The sequence below is a fragment of the Strix aluco genome, chromosome 3 (assembly GCF_031877795.1).
Source record: "Strix aluco isolate bStrAlu1 chromosome 3, bStrAlu1.hap1, whole genome shotgun sequence".
In the NCBI taxonomy this organism is placed as follows: Eukaryota; Metazoa; Chordata; class Aves; order Strigiformes; family Strigidae; genus Strix; species Strix aluco.
Genome location: NC_133933.1, coordinates 15,430,051 through 15,447,561, shown reverse-complemented (window position 1 = coordinate 15,447,561; position 17,511 = coordinate 15,430,051). Strand labels below are relative to the sequence as shown.

The 17,511-nt window shown below is 54.9% G+C and overlaps 3 protein-coding genes across 3 annotated transcripts; 1 reads left to right on the top strand and 2 right to left on the bottom strand.

Annotated features, from left to right (window-relative positions):
• On the top strand, nucleotides 1-1,536 carry LOC141920554 (transmembrane protein 121-like). Its single transcript, XM_074817471.1, has one exon. It carries the CDS (start codon nucleotides 1-3, stop codon nucleotides 937-939), a length of 939 nt encoding a protein of 312 aa, XP_074673572.1. The 3' UTR covers nucleotides 940-1,536.
• Nucleotides 1,537-3,130: 1,594 nt separating this feature from the next.
• On the bottom strand, nucleotides 3,131-12,977 carry RRP36 (ribosomal RNA processing 36). Its single transcript, XM_074817472.1, has 7 exons — nucleotides 12,692-12,977; nucleotides 8,095-8,233; nucleotides 5,937-6,003; nucleotides 4,995-5,099; nucleotides 4,798-4,872; nucleotides 4,569-4,686; nucleotides 3,131-4,338 (listed from the first exon to the last, which is right to left on the bottom strand). The coding sequence occupies exons 1-7, from the start codon at nucleotides 12,942-12,944 to the stop codon at nucleotides 4,199-4,201; spliced, it is 897 nt and encodes a 298-aa protein (XP_074673573.1). The 5' UTR covers nucleotides 12,945-12,977; the 3' UTR covers nucleotides 3,131-4,198.
• A 155-nt stretch (nucleotides 12,978-13,132) lies between these two features.
• Nucleotides 13,133-16,417, bottom strand: LOC141921575 (neuronal PAS domain-containing protein 4-like). The gene is made up of 8 exons (XM_074820497.1): nucleotides 16,101-16,417; nucleotides 15,351-15,517; nucleotides 15,114-15,250; nucleotides 14,822-14,927; nucleotides 14,430-14,676; nucleotides 14,055-14,164; nucleotides 13,480-13,615; nucleotides 13,133-13,403 (listed from the first exon to the last, which is right to left on the bottom strand). Exons 1-8 carry the CDS (start codon nucleotides 16,199-16,201, stop codon nucleotides 13,133-13,135), a joined length of 1,275 nt encoding a protein of 424 aa, XP_074676598.1. The 5' UTR covers nucleotides 16,202-16,417.
• Nucleotides 16,418-17,511: the final 1,094 nt, after the last annotated feature.

The window sequence follows — 17,511 nt, the reverse complement described above, 5'->3', positions numbered from 1 at the left end:
ATGGTTCCTCCACCACCTGTCAGCAAGCCCCACGTGTGCCTCTCCACTGTGCTCATCATGACCAGCCTCATTCTCATGGATGCCTACCTGGTGGAGCAGAGCCAGGGCTCCAGGAAGCTGGGCATCTGTGTCATGGTGGCAGTGGGTGACGTGTGCTTCCTGCTGGTGCTCCGCTATGTGGCCATCTGGGTAGGGGCAGAGGTAAAGACAGCTAAACGGGGCTACGCCATGATCCTCTGGTTCCTGTATGTCTTCGTTCTGGAGATCAAAGTCTACTTTGTATACCAGAACTATAAAGCTGACCGGAAAAGCCTGGATCTCATAGCCCGCAAAGCACTGACCTTGCTGCTCTCCATCTGCATCCCAGCCCTCTACATGTTGTTGGTGGCCACGGAGCACATGGAGTACGTCAGGACATTCAAGAAAAAAGAAGATCTCCGCAACCGCCTCTTCTGGGTCATTGTGGACATGCTGGATGTGCTGGACATCCAGGCCAACCTGTGGGAGCCCCAGAAGAAGGGGCTGCCACTCTGGGCTGAGGGCATCATGTTCTTCTACTGCTACATCTTGCTCCTGGTCCTCCCTTGTGTGTCCCTCTGTGAGATCAGCATGCAAGGGATCGGCATCATGCCACACCGGATGATGCTGTACCCCATGCTGAGCATGCTCACTGTCAACATCACCACCATCTTCATCAGAGGCAGCAACATGGTCTTCTTCAGGGACGCCCGGGTCTCCAGCATCTTCATGGGCAAGAACATGCTGGCCATTGGGCTGAAGGTCTGTACGTTTGTGCAGTACCAGCGGCACCGGCACCATGCGCCCCTGGGGCCGGACCTGGCCCTGCAGCACAGCGCCCAGGCCCAGCCCTCCCCAGGGCTGCACATGGCCCGGGACCAGCCTGCCTGCCCCGAGGAACTGGCCCAGGACAACACGTGACAAGCCAGCAGTAGCCAGAGCCTGGGCACCACCACGCCTGGCTGTACCCGGAAGCCTGAGGCGGGCCGCTGAGCTCCCCGCCTGGACAGTGGGCAGTGACCCTGCTCCCTCTTGCCCTGGGTGAAGCTGCTCTGGTCCCCAGGGATCGCGTGGCGAGGGCCTCCCGTAGCAGCCTCTGTAAGGCCGCAGAGCAGTTTGGGACCTGAGCACCCCACCGAGTGAGTTGGGCAGCGGAGCAGAGGCGACCAGGTTTGCCTGCCGTGCCTGGCTGGGGCCAGGCGGCCCTACCCTGTGCTGGGCTCCCCAGCGCTTCCCCCGTGGCACTGCCCTCCGGCCAGCCAGGGCTCAGGTCGGGGGCCTGCACAGGGACACTGCTGGTCACCCGCACTGCTGTTGTGGTTGGCCCTCGCTCCCGCTCAGTGCTTGGCAGCAGCTGGCTCCCTGCTGCATGAGCCGCGGTCCCCATGCTGGGGGAGGGAGGCCGGGGCCTCGCCCTGCCTGTCATCCCTCTTGACAGCTGCAGGCCCGGGGCACCCAGAGGGGGTGACCGTCCTTTTTCAGATCTCCCTCTTTGCAATAAAAGACCTGAGCCCTGCAGCCTCCTCCTTGCTGTGTCCCTGTCAGCAGGCAGGTCACCCCCAGCTCCCATGAGTGCTGGGGTCCCTCGCGTGCCTGGATGTCCAGCTGTGGCTGCAGAGCATGTCTGGGGTGGGGAGGCTCACTCAGTGACCACCCAGGCCTGGAGATTGCATCTCCTGCCATTCCTCCTGGCCAGCAGTTGGGGGAAGAGAGGCAATGTGAGAGTTTGGTGGGCTCAGAGGGTGTCACTGAGGGAGTACATGTGCCAGCTTTGTCAGCCACCACTGCCTGTACAACCAGCTGCAGTTACATCAGCTGGTGCCCGCCCTGCCCAGTGGCTGCTCAGGGACACCCATAGCAAGTCTCTACATGGAGGGACACCAGAGCAGGTCTGGCAGACACACTGCCAGGACAGTGTTAGAAATAGAAGGAAAATAACCCAAGTGACACCTTGAGGCCAGGAGGCCCTGGGGAAGAACAACTCCCCTGGCAGTAGAAAGCTCTCCGGAGATGTTGGAAGTATCTTCTCCTGTTGGAGCTGGTGTTGCCACGCTGCCACTTGCCCCAGCACCCAGTGCCACCACAGCACTGGCTGAGCTGAGCAAGGCCCCAGGGCTTCCCTTGCTGCAGGAGCTGCCAGAGGCCAGCAGACTCGCTCCTCACTGCTAATGTGCTGACCAGGAGCGGGTGACAGCCCAGCAAGGATGTCCTCCTTGCAGGCAGGCACACAGGCCTCGGCAGGAAGAAGCCATTTGGCTCCAGAGGGGCAGGAGGGGAAAGCAGGAGTGCTTTGGGGATGCACCAGCTTTGCTCCCTGCTGGGCAGGGCCTACCAGCAGCTGGGGACGGGGACACATTGACTCAGGTATGCTGCTCCCACATGGCCCCTCAGCAAGGCCTGGGCAGCAGCAACAAAGGCGTGAGCCACCTCCAGCCTGCCCAGGCCCCAGTCGTCTTCCCTTCTTGCGTTAAAGTGCAGGTGGAGGTTTGTTCAGCTTTTGATTAAAAATTGAGATCATAAACCAGCAGACCAATGCCACAAAGGGGTCAAGATAGCCTTGGGCTCTGGTGCTGCCACACCACTCCCAAAGTAACTCTCCTCTGAGGGCTCAGGGGTGCAGCAGACTCTGCATCCCACAGGAAAAGGAGGAAGCACCAGCCAGGCACAGTGCAAAGCAACGAGCCACACGTAGGTTAAAGGCAGCTGAGGATTTCCATGGGCACATTCCATTTCTACTGCCTTACCCCAGTTACACTAAAACCTGTCACCAGAGCAGAATCGCATCACCCACAGGAACTGCAGTGGAGGCAGATGTTTCAGCAACCCCCTCAGGTGGGCGTGATGGAGCTGCTCATCATTCCCCAGGCCCCACACACCAGCTGCCCACCTGCACACAGCAGAGCTGAGGCACTCTCCCAGCACAAATCGTCATCCCATCAGATAAATCATCTGGGCCCTGTCCACATCACCACCTTGTCAATGCAGCCACCGGAGACAGGGGCAATCGGGAGTGAGAAACAAGACAGCTGGTGGTCAAACATAATGATGGGGAGGAGGCATTAACTCCTCTAAGTTCAAACACTTTTGACTGTAACAGCACTGACACTGGGAATAAGGGAAAACTGAGGTATTTTATTTCATACAGAATCAGTTTCCTAGAAGCACAGATAGCCCTGCAGAGACCACCCTGAGAAACCAAGGGAGGGAGCCCTGCTGTCACTGGCAGCAGTCCCAGCAGCGTGCTCCGGCTGTGAGGAAGGCCAGCCACACCCAGGGCTGCGTCACCAGGCTGCAGCCCGTGCACAGGGCTGCCATCATCTCTCCTTTACTCGCCACTCGTGAGACTACATCCAGATATGGCTTCCAGGCTGGGCCCCTAGAAGATAGATGTTGGTCCTCTGGGCTGACTCTAGTTGAGGATGTGAAAGTTGTTCAGAGGCTGGAACCGCGCAAGGAAAGGCTGAGGGAACAGGGTTTATTCACACTTTGGGGAGACCCAACAGCACCCCTTTCCCACTCACGCCCCAGACCTATGACAAGGCTACTGAGAAGACAGAGCCAGGCACTTCACTGAGAACAAGACAATTATTATGGACTAAAACCATGCAGGTTTCCTGGAGGAAGGGGCGGGGGGGGGGGGGGGGGGGGGGCAGGGGCAGGGGGGAAGTTCCGTCTTGAGAACTTAAAGCACCAGAGCAGAGGCCGAGAGGTGGTGGGATCTGTCCTTGGACATTCTCAAACCCAAACGAAGCAGCCCTGGCAACCTGGTCTGAAGTCAGTGCTAGCCCTGCTCTGAGCAGGCATTGTACCAGAGCCCTCCCACCTGAGGTCCTTTCCTTGGTGTCTGCTCAGACCTGGAGTAGAGCCAGCAATGCAGGGTAACGCTCATGCTCTCCTAACTACAGGATGATGAGCAGGTGCAAGGAGAGAGACGGCTGTCAACACCATGGACATCTGCGTGACAGACCTGTCACCACCCAGGCACACTGTAAACCACAAGTGGAAAGGACATTTCAGCTACAAAAAAAGCACTATTTCCTTCAGTTCAGCCTCTGCTCTGCTGCCTAACAGCATCACTGTGCAGTGAAAAGCAAATACTGGGAAGAGGGATGGCCACCTTCCAGGCCTGGCCAGGGTAGAGAGGGTCCCAGTGCCAGACAACAGTGTGTCTGTCCAGTGGTCATGAGTTTTTCTGTGAGGGCAAACGGCGCTTGTCTTTGATGGCATTCCTCTTCCTCTTCTTGTTCAGGAAGCTCTCCAGCTTTCCACTCCTCTTCAGCTCTGCATACTTCTCGGCTAGCTCCAATTTCCGCTTCTCAGCTGTAGTGGAGAGGGGAGCAAGGTTTTAAAGTGAAGCCTGAATCATCTCTACAGACCAGCCCCTCCTCACCGCTCCCTCCCTGGCTCCAGGCCTGGCTTGTCCCCGAGTACCAGCGCTAGAACAATCCCTCCACAGCTCTGTAGAGTATCATGGACAACTCGTTTCCAGTGCTTGGAGTCCTGTCAACCCTTCTAGGTCTTCTTGCAGCATGTTCACACTGAGTACTTACATTTCTTTAGGAAGAAGGGTTTCTTTCCCTGCTTGGCCAACTCCCTCTGTTGTCTCTTCAAAGACAGCTCCCTCTCCCTCAGTTTCTGCTGTTTTTCCTGTGCCTGTTCTTGCTGTGTCTGTACAGAAAGGATGGCCTGTGTCAGCAAGTGTCTAGGCAGACCTCAGGTCACACATCCTCTCTTCTAGTGCATTGCCTCACAGAAGAGGAGGTGCTGCACTGAACTCACCATACGGTTCAGGAGCTGCTGGAGTTTCTCCTTCTGCTCCATGTTCCGGCATTTTTTCAGCTGCTTCTGAATCATCTGTAGAAGAGAGCAAAGAGCTGCATGACTGTCTGCCTGCCATCTCCACTGTGAAAGGCCTTTGTGGAACCTGTCCCTGCCAAGCAAGGTCTGTATGGCCAAGGACAGGCACACAGCATCACCTCCTTCTCCTGTTTCTTGATGTCGTCCAGGAAGCTGTATGTCTTCATAAATATTTCAGGCTTATACTCTCCAGACAGGTCATCAAATCGAGGGTCTCTGTGGACCTGAAGGCAAGAAAGGCAAAGGTAAGAGCTGTGGCCAGGGTTACCTGGTTAATAGTTCCTTTCATGGATCAGACCTTGCCATTTTTTTTTACTAGCAATATTATGCACCCACCATTGAAAACATCTGCAGTTTGCAAAGACTGAGTCCAATTATCAAGGTGGCAGTCCCTCACAAAGTCGTCATGCCTGCATCTAGTCTACCAAGCAACAGGCATTTCCATATGCAAGTCTACCATCCCAGGAGCAGCTGATTCAAGGAACAGCAGCGTGAGTGCTGCCTCCAAACCCCTGCAACTCCCAGACCAAGAGTTGGCTGAACATGTGTTGTCAAGGTGATGGATTTGGGAATTCAAACCCATCTAGATTTTCACAGATTACCTGGGTCAGGTCATACAAAGAGAGATACAGAAAGAGATCTCTAACTGTGAAAATTAACATATTAATATGATAAATCAAAGTTATTAGAATATTAGTTATTAGTTATTAGATTAGAAACCAGATGGACATTTGAACTTCCAATGTGATTAGTACTGAATAATGACCATAGCTTGCAGTGCAGTTGTCACTGGTGGCAGCCCTTACATCTTCTAGAAACACTTGAGTAACTCAAACATTTGAGATCCAAGCTGTGCATTACGCAAGGCAACAGCCGCTCCTGCACCCAATCTCTTGTTCTCCCCAGAGAGACACTGGCACTACCTGCACTTGCTACACAGTGGTCCAAGTCCTGTCCTCCAGAAACAGCCTGTCACCTTCAGCAGCCCCATTACCATGTCTGTGCCTGATCAGCACTGCTAAGGGAAGTCAGCTCCTGAACTAGGGAGGGGCAGCACCCACCTTCTTTGTAACAGAGATGACTTGCCGCAAAAAAGGTACAGGCTTCTTGGCAGACATCTCTAATGGCCTGAAAAAGAGAAAAATGTTCTTAGAGGAGCAGAGGACAGATAAATGTTGTTAAGAGGAGCAGAGGACAGAATGAGGCCCAGGCTAATGTGTCAGGAGGTTAGCCAGACCCTCAGGAGAACATTACTGCACAGTGCTGAAACGGCAGACTGCCACTCAATCCTCACCATGACACCTACAGAGAGCAAAGATCTGACTTGGTCAAGAGCCAGGCAACGCTGCTACCACCAAATGATCTATAAATGCATGGTTAAAACAATCCTACACAAAACTTCACACAGCCCCACTGCATCAAGTGAAAACCCACCACCCACATCAGTAAAATGTGCTGTATTCAATTATTCTTCTCCCTCCCCATGTTTTCATTCATCATGCAACAACCCTTTTATTCCTGGCCCATCAACTCATCCACTCTTGACTAACACTTACACTGAAAGCTAAGACTGAAGTTGGGAATTTCTGCACTGACCTGGTAGTTACAAAGACAGGCCAATTCTCCTGTGGCCAGGCTCAGTGAGAAAGCATACTGTAACACAAGTGAAGGAAGGGTCAGCCCCCAGGAATAAGGACCATACAGCTTATGGCACATATCCCAAAAGAGACTTCACAGTGAATCAGGACCATGAGGACTGTGGTGACAACCAATTAAGTGAATAAGTTCTCCTTGCAGCACAGGTCTTTAGAGCTTGGTGCCTTAGGTGTATGAGGGGGACAGTATAAGGTGGGAGAATGGGGTATTACTCTCCCCATATTACCCAGGTGCTGTGTCCTGCTATTTGTCAGTACATCAGATAAGTTATTAGAAACATGAGAAGACCTGTGAACCACCTGCTGTGAGTACCCCCAATGTGGGCATTATACCCACGTTCAGCAACACAGTGACACCGGGGCAGGAACATAAACAACCCCACAGGCATAAGTAAGTTTTCCAAATCCCACTTAGGGCAGTGTTTGGTGTGTTTTCATGTCCGCTGACGTGGCTACACCCCTGTACAATGCTCTCGAGCTGGCTTTGCTGAAGCCAGCTCAGTTCCAGGGGATTTCCCTTAAGTCCTTTTTTTAAGAACCTCATTTCCCTAACAAAAACATAAGAGAAACAGCATGTGAGATTTACAGTGATGCATCCCTTAAAGGATAAGGGGAATTGAATCAAAACAGAATTATGCAAACTGTGTAGCAGAAACAGAGATACTGTGTGAAGATGTTGCACCATACAAAATTCCTCTTGTGTAAAAGGTAAAGCAGAAACGTTCTAAACAACTGTTTATAACAGAAGAAACACACATTCAGCAGAAGTTCAGAAATAGGTTAGGGAATGCCAGTGTAACAGAAGAAACCTGTTCAAATCACTTAGCTGTGACTCTGAGAAGTGAAAACCAGCCAATTACTGCAAATAAAGGTTAATGGTGTGACAGCTGTTACCAGTGGGGGCCTGTGGAGGAGTCTAAAAAGATCTAATAGTTTTTGTTGTGTTGAATATATTTTATAGTCACCACATCAATAGCACCTACAGAGTATGCAAATAAGAGATGTAAAGACCACTAAGGACAGGAAAAAGTCTGTGATGGTAAGTACTGTAGAGGGGAAATCAACACAGACAAGCCACAGATGAGACAACAGCAGAAGGATCAGCGAAATTCCAGAACAACTGGCTGTCAGTACAACTCCAGCCAGTGGGAGCCAAGCAGAAGATGCTGATAAGCTGGAAGGGGTTTAGAAAACAGCAGGGTAACTATTTCAGGGCACAGGGAACACAAGCAAAGCAGTATCATACAGCTTAAGAGAGAAGCATACCATGCTGTGGGTTAAGTGCCTTAATACAGAGGGTGTAAAGGAACTGAGTGCTGATTTAACTATCAAGTAACAGGTGGCTGCGGGGGATTTGAACAGGATAGGATATTAAGAGCTCTGAAACAGCAACAGACCATTCCCAAATTAAACACCATAGTGAAAAGCATTATGGTGTAGCACATTAAAGGAGATCTATACCAGCTCCAAGGTGATGGCAATGCTATGAGGAGCTCCCAGCATAATTTCTGGGCTGCAGAGAGGACACATGCATATTTTTCTGATCACAGAAGAATCTCTTTACCCCTTTTTGCCTTGTTGCTGCTTCACTGTAGCTTTGGCAGGTTTTGCAGTTTTCTTCCCACCGGTCACCTGCTTGCACACTCTTGTTCTCATGTCACTCTGCACCTGCAGTAGCTCCTCAAAAGACATGAGAGATTGATCTGGAAGAGAGCACAGGACACACCTGAACTGAACAGCTTCTCAAGGTACTTCCCCAAATTGAACCAAAAGGGATGTCTCAGGCTGAGACAGTGACACGAGCACAGTGGTGCCATCCACATATAACTGCATGGCAGAAAGAAGCCGATGCATCTCAGCCTTTGATTTCTCTCTCATTAATCACTGCAGTCTTCAGCATTAGAATAATCTCCCCCTGTCCCCAATGTGTCTTTGCTTCCCTCTCCACTCAATAGCACACACAAGACCAGTTCAAAGTTTTTGCCTGGTACAAAGAGCAATATGAACTCTGCACTGGGCTATTTTTTGGCCACGTTGCAAATTCTGAGGGGTCACCTCTCAGTCCTGACTCTTTCACTTCAACAGACTATTCTTGTCCCATCACATCTCTCACACCTTAAGACCAGCCAGAAGGTGCAGGAAAACCACACGGCCTGTTCAGTCTGTCTCTTAAGACTCGGAGACAGTCTCTCACCACTGCCCATCCACCATAGCTCTGCTCAGTCTGCAACAAAGCGATTCCCACAGCAGAGCCTCCTCAGCACCCCAGAAGACTGTAAACTACTGAAACCCAGACATTCAACGTCCAACATCTCACTACCAACAGGAATAGCTCATAGCCTGATTCATTGGGGGAAGAACAAAACCCCACAACACCAAAGAGCAGTTTCATATTCTAGCCTTGCTGTGAGCTCCCCACAGTGTTATTTAGACCCTGTGCATCATAAAATATTCCTTCTCTCCTCTGACAACTGACTAGAAGACCAACACAAACACCACAAGAAACAGCAAAACCAATTCTACCCAAAGTGTTGATGAATGCACAAAATATTTTTCTGGAATTTTCTGTTGCTATGTTTCTTTAATATATCCCTCAGTGACAGTAATCTTTAACACTTCTTATAACCACAACGTAAAAATATTATCGACAATTCTTTCTGGATTTACACCTCTGGGTGTTCAGGACTAGCAATCAGAAAACATTTCTTAAGGCAGCACTTGGATATGCTCATTTTGTTCTCTGGATGATGGTAGGGGCAAGAAGGAACAGGAGGGTTTGCACTGCCTCTCTTCTGATGCAGAAAGTCTTGGCAAACACCATCTGGGTGGCATTTGCCTGCTCAACACCTCTGAGCAGTGACAGGCATAGAGTCTTTCTAAGCCTCTGCAATATTATGCACTTGGCACAAAACACCCCAACTGTGGGCTAGCAAAAACAATCACATCCTGCCTGCAGTGGGTTGGCCCTGGCTGGATGCCAGGTGCCCACCAAGCTGCTCTATCACTCCCCTCCTCAGCCAGGCAGGGGAAAGAAAGTACAATGAAAGGCTCATGGGTCAAGATAAGGACAGGAAGAGATCACTCACCAATTACCAGCACGGGCAAAACAGACTCGACTTCAGAAAAATTAATTTATTACCAATCAAATCAGAGTATGATAATGAGAAATAAAACCACATCTTTAAAACACCTTCCCCCAGCCCTTCTTCCCAGGCTTAACTTCACTCCCGATTTCAATACCTCCTCCCCTGAGAAGGGCGCAGGAGGACGGGGAATTGGGGTTGCTGTCAGTTCATCATACGTCATCTCTGCTGCTCACTCTGTTCCCCTGTCACAGCATGGGGTCCCAACCACAGGAGACAGTCCTTCACAAATTGTGGACTTCCTTCTCCTTCCTATGAGATACGGTTCTTCACAAACTGCTCCAGCGTGGGTCCTTTCCATGGGCTGCAGTCCTTCAGGAACAGACTGCTCCAGCGTGGGTCACAGATCCTGCCAGCAAACCTGCTCCTGCGTGGGCACCTTTCTCCACAGGGTCACAGGTCCTGCCAGGAGCCACAGGGGCATATCCACCTGCTCCAGCATGGGGTCTTCCCCGGGCTGCAGGTGGAGATCTGCTCCATTGTTAACCTCCATGCTTGCAGGGGCACAGCCTGCCTCACCATCCTCTTCACCATGGGCTGGAGGGGAATCTCTGCTCTGGTGAGGTCAGTCACACTGGCTCAGAGCATGGACTCATCATACCAGTCACTCTCATCTTGGCAATAACCAAGACTTTCTGCTTCAGAATCTACTCACATCATCCAAAAAATGGGATAAGCATACCAAGTGCTGCCTCAAGGAATGTTTTCTTTTTGCTTGTTCTGAACACCCAAGAACTCTGTCAGCGCTCGTTAGTCCTCTGCGGAGGGTTAAGGGAACACCGTATAGCCAGTTTGCCACACAAGGGACAACAGAAATGTGAATACAGCACTATTTCATTACATTGCTTCCCCAAAACACCCTTACCAATTACCTTACTGCAGTTTGATATCCTCTCTTGCTTGGGCTCCCACAAACAACCTTGCCCCCTATGTTCTTAGAGATGACAGCACCGTCACCCTTCCTGATCTTCCTCAGGCTCTCCACCTTTCCCTGTGTCACTCTTGTACAGTCACTTATTCCCTGCCTGCCCAGAACACGAAAACACCTTCAGACCGAAGAACTGTGCCCACATTCAGGTAAGAGCAGTGCCAAACAGCTCAGCAATTTAAAGTAATCACACTGCTGGGGTTCACAAGGACTTAAGAAAAACAGTAAGTTCTAGGGCTTAGACAAAAGCATCTGCCACCATGCTGTTCAAATTCCATGCTGACAGCTTTAGACTGCTGCAGTACAGGAAAAATCTGTGCTAATTATACAAGTTACTGGGGTACAGAGCAATTAATCACCATATAGGGCACTATTTTGAGTATCACTGGATACTCAAAGCATCACCAGACAGACAAATGAAAGACTCTGAGCAAGGACAGTCAAAAGGGCAAAGAAAGCATTAAAGGAAAGGAAGAATGATGTGGAAGCTACTCTAACGTTTCATGAAGACATACAAGATGCCATCACTTGCACTACAATACTCCATTTGGCTGCAATTCCAAAACAATACTGGTAAAATATCAAAGGCTTACAAAATGTCAGTGAAAACAAGATAAAGACATCATAGAAAAAGATGCAGCATTTAGCAAAGTATTAGAAAAGAGATTTGGTATAAATCAGACAAAGCAAAGGCATGCAGAACTTCCACTGATAAAATATTTCAATACTGGTACGGGATACCAGACCAGACTTGAGTACCCAAAACCTAATGGGGAAGCGCTTTCCACACAGTAGTATCATATTCCCTCCTGCCATTTTCTCCCTTTCTCCATTATTTTGTGGACTGTTTCCTCCTCTTTGACATTTTGCTAAGCTACTGTTACCTGCTGATAACATGGGCATTTCCTGCTCACCAGCATAGCCTCCCCGAGTTTCCTCTCCTCCTGCAGACTCCTCTGACACACGGACACCTTGTGACTTTCTCAGCTGAATCTGTTGAGAACTATACAACCTGCTGAACACGCCAAAGAGTGTCCAGGATGCAAAAACAGATGGCCTAAGAAATGGCTTGTATCGTCCCAGTCATTCTGCACTGAGACAAACTTAGTGCTGGGCTCTAATATAACTACTTCTGTTCCAGAAACTACATTACAGAGGGCCCTGACAGACAGTAAAGGCAAAATGGCTGTTCTCATTCACATCCAGCTGTGGGAAGGAAAGGGTGTCAGTGGTCTTCTCTCTGAGCTTTGCTAAAGCTCACCATTAAGAAAGAAAAATGAAATGTCTACAGATGGGGGGCACCCCACCCCTCCCTGGAATCCCCTCCTGAAAGCCTGCCCCCACATGAGATGCGCCTCCCCCACAGCCCCCCCCAACCACAGCAAGGAGAGGAGTGTCTCACAAGACAACTAGTAACTTCCCACACTGGTGACACACCATGCGTTTAACAGTATTAACACTGACGTCCATCCCCTCACAATTCTCCTCAAGGGCCTCTGATACATTTCTCAACATATTTCTTTGATGTGTTTCTCGAGGTTTACATTCTCACCTTGATCATTTTAAGACAAGGAAACCACGCTGCATATACCACTGCAGATGAGAACTGCTGCCTCAACACACACCACCGTTACTGCCACAGCTACACCACCCGGTCCTTCAGCCTACCTGTCCTGTGGAGGACTTTTCAGGCTAAGGGGTATCTAAACTTGCACAGAGCAACTGTCCCTGAGAAGATGTAGGAGATCTTCCACACAGGGGCAAGGCAACTGGTGGGAAAAGAAAGAAGCCCCTACAACTTTTTGTTCTAGAGTCTGACACCCTGAGGCTGACCCCGATCTCATCCTCCGAGCGGAGCAAGGGGCAGCAGGGGAGCAGGAGAACGCGGGAGCGGGAACCCGGAAAGGACCAAGCTGTTGGCCCACATGGCTCCCCCCGAGCGGGCGGCGTAACACCCCGACCGCCCGGGAGACACGCTGTGGCCCGGTGACGCCGGGCAGCGGAGCCGCGCAGGCCGCCCCGCCCCACCGGGCCTTCCGGGTGCGCCGGGCCAGCGCCCCCAGGACCCGCCTGAGCGGGGCACCCCTCACCTCTCCAGCCAGCCCCCGCCTCCTCCTCCTCATCCTCCTCCGCCCCCGGGAGGCGCCCGCTGTCGCCGCTGTCGCTGAAACTCTCGCCCTCCGCCGCCCTCAGCCTCCCGAGTGGCTGCCCCGCCGCGGCCTCCTCCTCCTCCTCCTCCTCCTCCTCCTCCTCCTCGGCGGCAGCGGCTCTTCTCCCTCCCACCGTCGGTACCCGCCAGTCCCGCCGGGACCGGCTCCCCGCGCCCTCCCGACGCGGCCGCATCGCCACTCGCTCCCCGCAGCGACGCGCGGCACTGGGGCCAGGCCCCGCCCCCCCGGACCCTCCGCCCCCGCCCGCCGCGGACCGATGGCAGCAGCGCGGGGAGGGCGGCGCGCGCAGCGGCACCGGAAGGGGCGGGCGGCGGCGCGGGCGCGGGCAGAGCCGGGCGGGCGGGGCGGGTCAAGAGGCGTTTATTGGCGCGGGCGGGGCCCCGCCGCCTCCATCGCGCCGCCCAGCAGACGGGCCGGGGCGGCGTCGTGTGGGCTGGGGTGGAGGGGCCCGGGGCCGGGCCAGGGCCGGGGCGGGGCGGCGGCGGGCGGCGAGAGGCTGTCGGCCAGGGCGCGGAGTTGGGCGGCCAGCAGGCTGAGCTCCCCTCCCGGCGGCGGCGGCGGCACGGCGGCAGGGGCGGGCGGCGGCGCGGGGCGGTGCTGTCGGGCGCGCAGGTAGGCCGCCTCCTCCTCCCTGCGGCAGAGACGGGGGTGAGGGGCGGCCCGGGGCCGCGGCCCGGCCCGGCCCGCCTCCCCGTTCGAGCCCTCACCTGAGGCAGTGGCTGGTGCAGGTGATGGCGCGGCCCCCGCCGTCCCGCCGCGCTGACACCCGGAGCCAGGCCCAGGCCCGGTCTCTGCGCAGCACACGCAGCACCGCCGTCCCTGCTGCGGCCCCGGCCCCCAGCGCTGCGGGCAAGGGGCCGCGTTAGCCAGCGGCGGGGCACGGCGGCCCTGTTTGCCAGGGCAGAGTGGCACGCTGCCTCCGGACCCCTCGGCTGCCCCGAGGGGGGCTGTAGCCAGGTTGCTGCTCCGGCCCCAGCGGGACAGCAGCCACAGGTGGTGGAGTCAGGGCTGTAACAGTCCTGCCCTCTCAAAATGGTGGGGCTCAGGCGGGCTTGTCCCTCCTCTCTGCACTGTGGCAAAGCAGAGTGCCCGCGTTCCCAAGCTTGGCATGTGTGACCTTATAGACAGCACGTGGGGTGTGAAACAGCTCTGTGCTTTGTCCTTTTTGGAGCAGGGAGCCACAGCAGGCAGGACTAAATTCACTTTGTTTCTGTTGTCCTGGCCAGCTGGGTTTGAGGTGTAGCCAGAGAAAGACATGCAAGTTCCCAGGCCTGACACTCACCCACGGCCCTGTGCTGGGCAGCTGCTAGGTCAGTGTCCTCAGGGTGCAGGAGGCCGTACCACGACTGACCGATCAGTTCCTCCCTGCGGTAGCCAAGGTGATAGGTGACGCTGGGGAAGACAAGGGGAGTGGGGGCTGAGTGCTTTGCAGGGTCTGCACTATGTCAGCAAGGAGCAGCATGATGGGGGAGAGAGCAAAATAACAGGGGTACAGAAACTCAAACGAGGGAGGGAAGAGGCTTGGGAAGTGTCTGGGAGAGTCTTGGTGCTTGCGCAGGGCCCAGCCTACATCCCACCCACAGGCTTGGTGAAGGGAAATGATCCTTGCTGCCCAAGATGGACAGCTGGGGCTGTGGCACGAGCAGGCACCCCTCACCTCTCCGTGACATCAATAAACGTCATGTCTAGGACATGCGTGCTCTGGAATAGGTCGTCCTGGCAACCAGCATTGCTGTCTGTGGGCAACCGTGTGACCGGCGTGCAGAGAGCCAGGAAGGCTGCGGTAGAGGGGGAGGCTGACCAGTGCAGGGCTGTGAAGTGCCCACACACTGCCATGGCCCGATTCCCCCCGTGCTGCAGCCGGAAGGCCTTGGACGTGCGCATCTCGCTGACAAACGTGACTTCTGCAGGGAAACAAATGGGCTGGAGAGGGTCAGGGGCTCCCTCACTCCACTCCCAGCAGAGCTGGCCCTGGCTCTCTGACCGCAGCCACAAAGGGCCAGAGCAGGGCGGCAGCATCTGTGAGATGCCAGCTGAGGGCTCCCTTACCCCTGCCAGGCTCCTCCTGGGCGAGAAGGAGCTTCTTTCGTGCATCCTCGCACGCTCGCCCATCGAGGATGTCAAAGACTGTGTCCCCCTGGGCGAGCAGCTCCACCTGATAAAGAAGGGGCTGCCGTGGTGGACCGTGCCTGCCCCAGTGGGCCGTGCACTGGCACCGCGAGCGTGCAGCCCGCTGCAGCCGCAGGCCAGCGTCTGCCAGGGCAACGTTCCCTGCACACGATAAAGGCACTGGGACAGGTATGGGGACAGTGACGGCAAATACCCAGCGGGCAGGCCTTACCACGGAGAGGCCCAGGACCTGAACCACGTTCTCTGAGATGTAAACCAGCTTGCCGTTGGCCGAGAGCACAAGCAGAAACCCTGGCAGCAGGGAGAGCAGCTCTGCGCTGAGGGCCGGTCCTGCAGGAGGAGCCAAGTCTGCAGGGGGGAGCAGAGGGTGAAGTGCTGTCTTGATGGGGTGGGAGCAGTGCCCCCCGCAGAGACAAGCTATCGTGGGGTACAGCAGTGCCACGGGTACCTGGAGGGAACAGCTGAGCCCCCCGCAGCCAGAGGCACACCAGGGCCATGGTGTGGAGGTAGGAGAGCCGCTCCTTCTCATGCACAGAGATGGGCAGCAGGGAGCGCAGCGCCTGCAGCTCCAGGTTGATCTGGTCCCGGCGAGCCTTGGAGGCACTCTTGGTTGACCTGCAAAGCCAGCTGTCTGGGGAAGAGTGTCCAGGGAGGGAGGGGGACAGTATTCCCCCGCCTGCTGCTATGGGTAAGAATTGCAAGCTCGGGGACATGGAGTGGAGATGCTCTCCTAGAGGCTCAGCGCCCACAGTAGCTGCCTCTCAGAGGGCAAACTTTTGGTGGCTGTTCCAGTGCGGTGGGTGCAGGCAGAGGTGCTCGCAGCTGCCCAGGGGCACACGCTGCTGGTGTGGCTGGTGCCCCTCTCGCTAGGGGCCAGGCTGGACAATGACCCGTGCTTTGGGGGGGGGGAGCCCAAGCGACACAACCTCCCCACCAAACCCAGTGAGGATGGAAACTGCATCCAGTGCCAGAATGTGAGCCCCAGCCTATGGCATCTGCCTCTACTCTTCAACCACCTGAAATCCCTGCACCCCTCCAAATTACCGCACCTCCTCCCCACGTGGGCTGGCAGCCCTGCTGTCCCAGACTGGTGTTGTGCCCTTGCGAGGGCCATCGGGCGCTACGTGAGCTGGCCCAGGGTGCTCCCCAGCCAGGAGGCTATCACAGCCCCGTAGGTGGGGGGCGATAGGGAGCTCACCTGAACGGCTTCAAGGCGCCGGGTGCCTGCTTGCCCCTCCTAGGCAGGCAGCTCATCTCTGCCTGCAGCGGCCTGTGGCAGTGGCTGCAGAAGATGGTCATGATGCCGGCAGTGGGATGTCTGAAGCTGGCAGCGCTGCCTCCTTTGCTTCTGGCTGCGCCTGAACCTGCTGACCCTGCTGCTCCCAGCCTCCTTTTGTACCCTCCCGGGGTGCAGGGGCCAAGCTGCTCATGGAGAGAGTTACCTCTCCTGACGCAACTCCAAACAGCTCGGGGCTATTTTTAGAAGGCAGGCGGCTAAAAATAGCCTGTGCAGCCGGCTGCAATCTGAGAGAGGAAGCAATAAAAGGAAGCTAGGGTCTTTAAAGCAAACCTGGCTGCTCAGGAGGGGGTGATGATGAAGGTAGCAGGGGTCCCCCCGTGAGGCACACATCCCCCCGGCTCCAGGCCTGCAGTTGTTGCCAGCCCGGCGGAAGGCCCACGATGGGCTGAAGGCTTGTGACTAGTCCACCTGCCCGGCAGCTGCCCTCCAGCATCACTGATGACTGCGCTGGGAGCTGAGAGAAGGAGCTGATATGACAAGAGAATTCACTGGGGACATCCAGACCAAGGTGGTGAGCTGTGTCCCATCCCTCGGTCTGCAGCAGGGTCCTGGCAGAGGCAGGTCAGGGCCACAGCACCCCTGAACCTGAGGGAAACCTTGGAGGGGAGTGGGGTGTCTGTGACCCTCTCCCTGGTGAGCCCCTTCTTTTCTTACCAGAGAAGCCGCCTCCTCACCAAAGGTTTGCTCTCCTAGAGGCAGCTGGCATGGGGTGCTGAGCCTTTCTAGGGCCTTTCGTCTCCATTCAATGCCCCAGAGATTGCGATTCTCCCGAGGAGCCCCAGTGACAGCCGTTCATGGATAGAGCCTCTGTGCTCAGCACCATGCTGCCCAGCGCAGGGAGCCTGGGTGGTCTGTGGGTGTTTCCTGGTGCCTGGCACCCTACAAGAAGTGCTTCAGTCCCGGGGAAGGGGATGCCGTGGCAAAAAAACTCCACCATTTCATGGCACAGCTTGAGAGAGAGCCTGTGGCTGAGGCAGCGGGTTGAGCAGGGGAGCTGGAGCTGCTGGACAACGCGTGGGAGATGCCCACCCAGCCCTTGAAGGTAACCTGCAGGTGTCAAGGGCCACAAAGAGGGAGCCCCAGCTGGGGGTGCTCTCCCTGAGCCAGATGTGCTGTCAGCACACCCTGACCCCCTTCAGGCCCCAGCCCTGCCATGGGTGCTCACCACCCACCACAGTGAGGTGCTGCCAGTATTTGAAGAACAAACTCTTGTCACAATTGTGGTGCCTTCTGTTCTCTTGCCACGGGGTTTGCGCTGCTCTCGTGCCACTCCAGGCTGCTCCGCTGTACCCACATCAGCCACCTCTGG

What these genes read in the sequence shown, in the direction of transcription:
- LOC141920554 (XM_074817471.1), top strand. Translation starts at nt 1, where the DNA reads ATGGTTCCTCCACCACCTGTCAGCAAGCCCCACGTGTGCCTCTCCACT.
- RRP36 (XM_074817472.1), bottom strand. Translation starts at nt 12,944, where the DNA reads ATGCGGCCGCGTCGGGAGGGCGCGGGGAGCCGGTCCCGGCGGGACTGG. An exon ending in TCATCTCTGTTACAAAGAAG is followed by an intron (nt 5,100 to 5,936) that starts GTGGGTGCTGCC and finishes TCTTGCCTTCAG; the next exon opens with GTCCACAGAGACCCTCGATT. An exon ending in AGCAGCTCCTGAACCGTATG is followed by an intron (nt 4,687 to 4,797) that starts GTGAGTTCAGTG and finishes CTTTCTGTACAG; the next exon opens with ACACAGCAAGAACAGGCACA.
- LOC141921575 (XM_074820497.1), bottom strand. Translation starts at nt 16,201, where the DNA reads ATGACCATCTTCTGCAGCCACTGCCACAGGCCGCTGCAGGCAGAGATG. An exon ending in GGCGCCTTGAAGCCGTTCAG is followed by an intron (nt 15,518 to 16,100) that starts GTGAGCTCCCTA and finishes CTGGCTTTGCAG; the next exon opens with GTCAACCAAGAGTGCCTCCA. An exon ending in TTTATTGATGTCACGGAGAG is followed by an intron (nt 14,165 to 14,429) that starts GTGAGGGGTGCC and finishes TGTCTTCCCCAG; the next exon opens with CGTCACCTATCACCTTGGCT.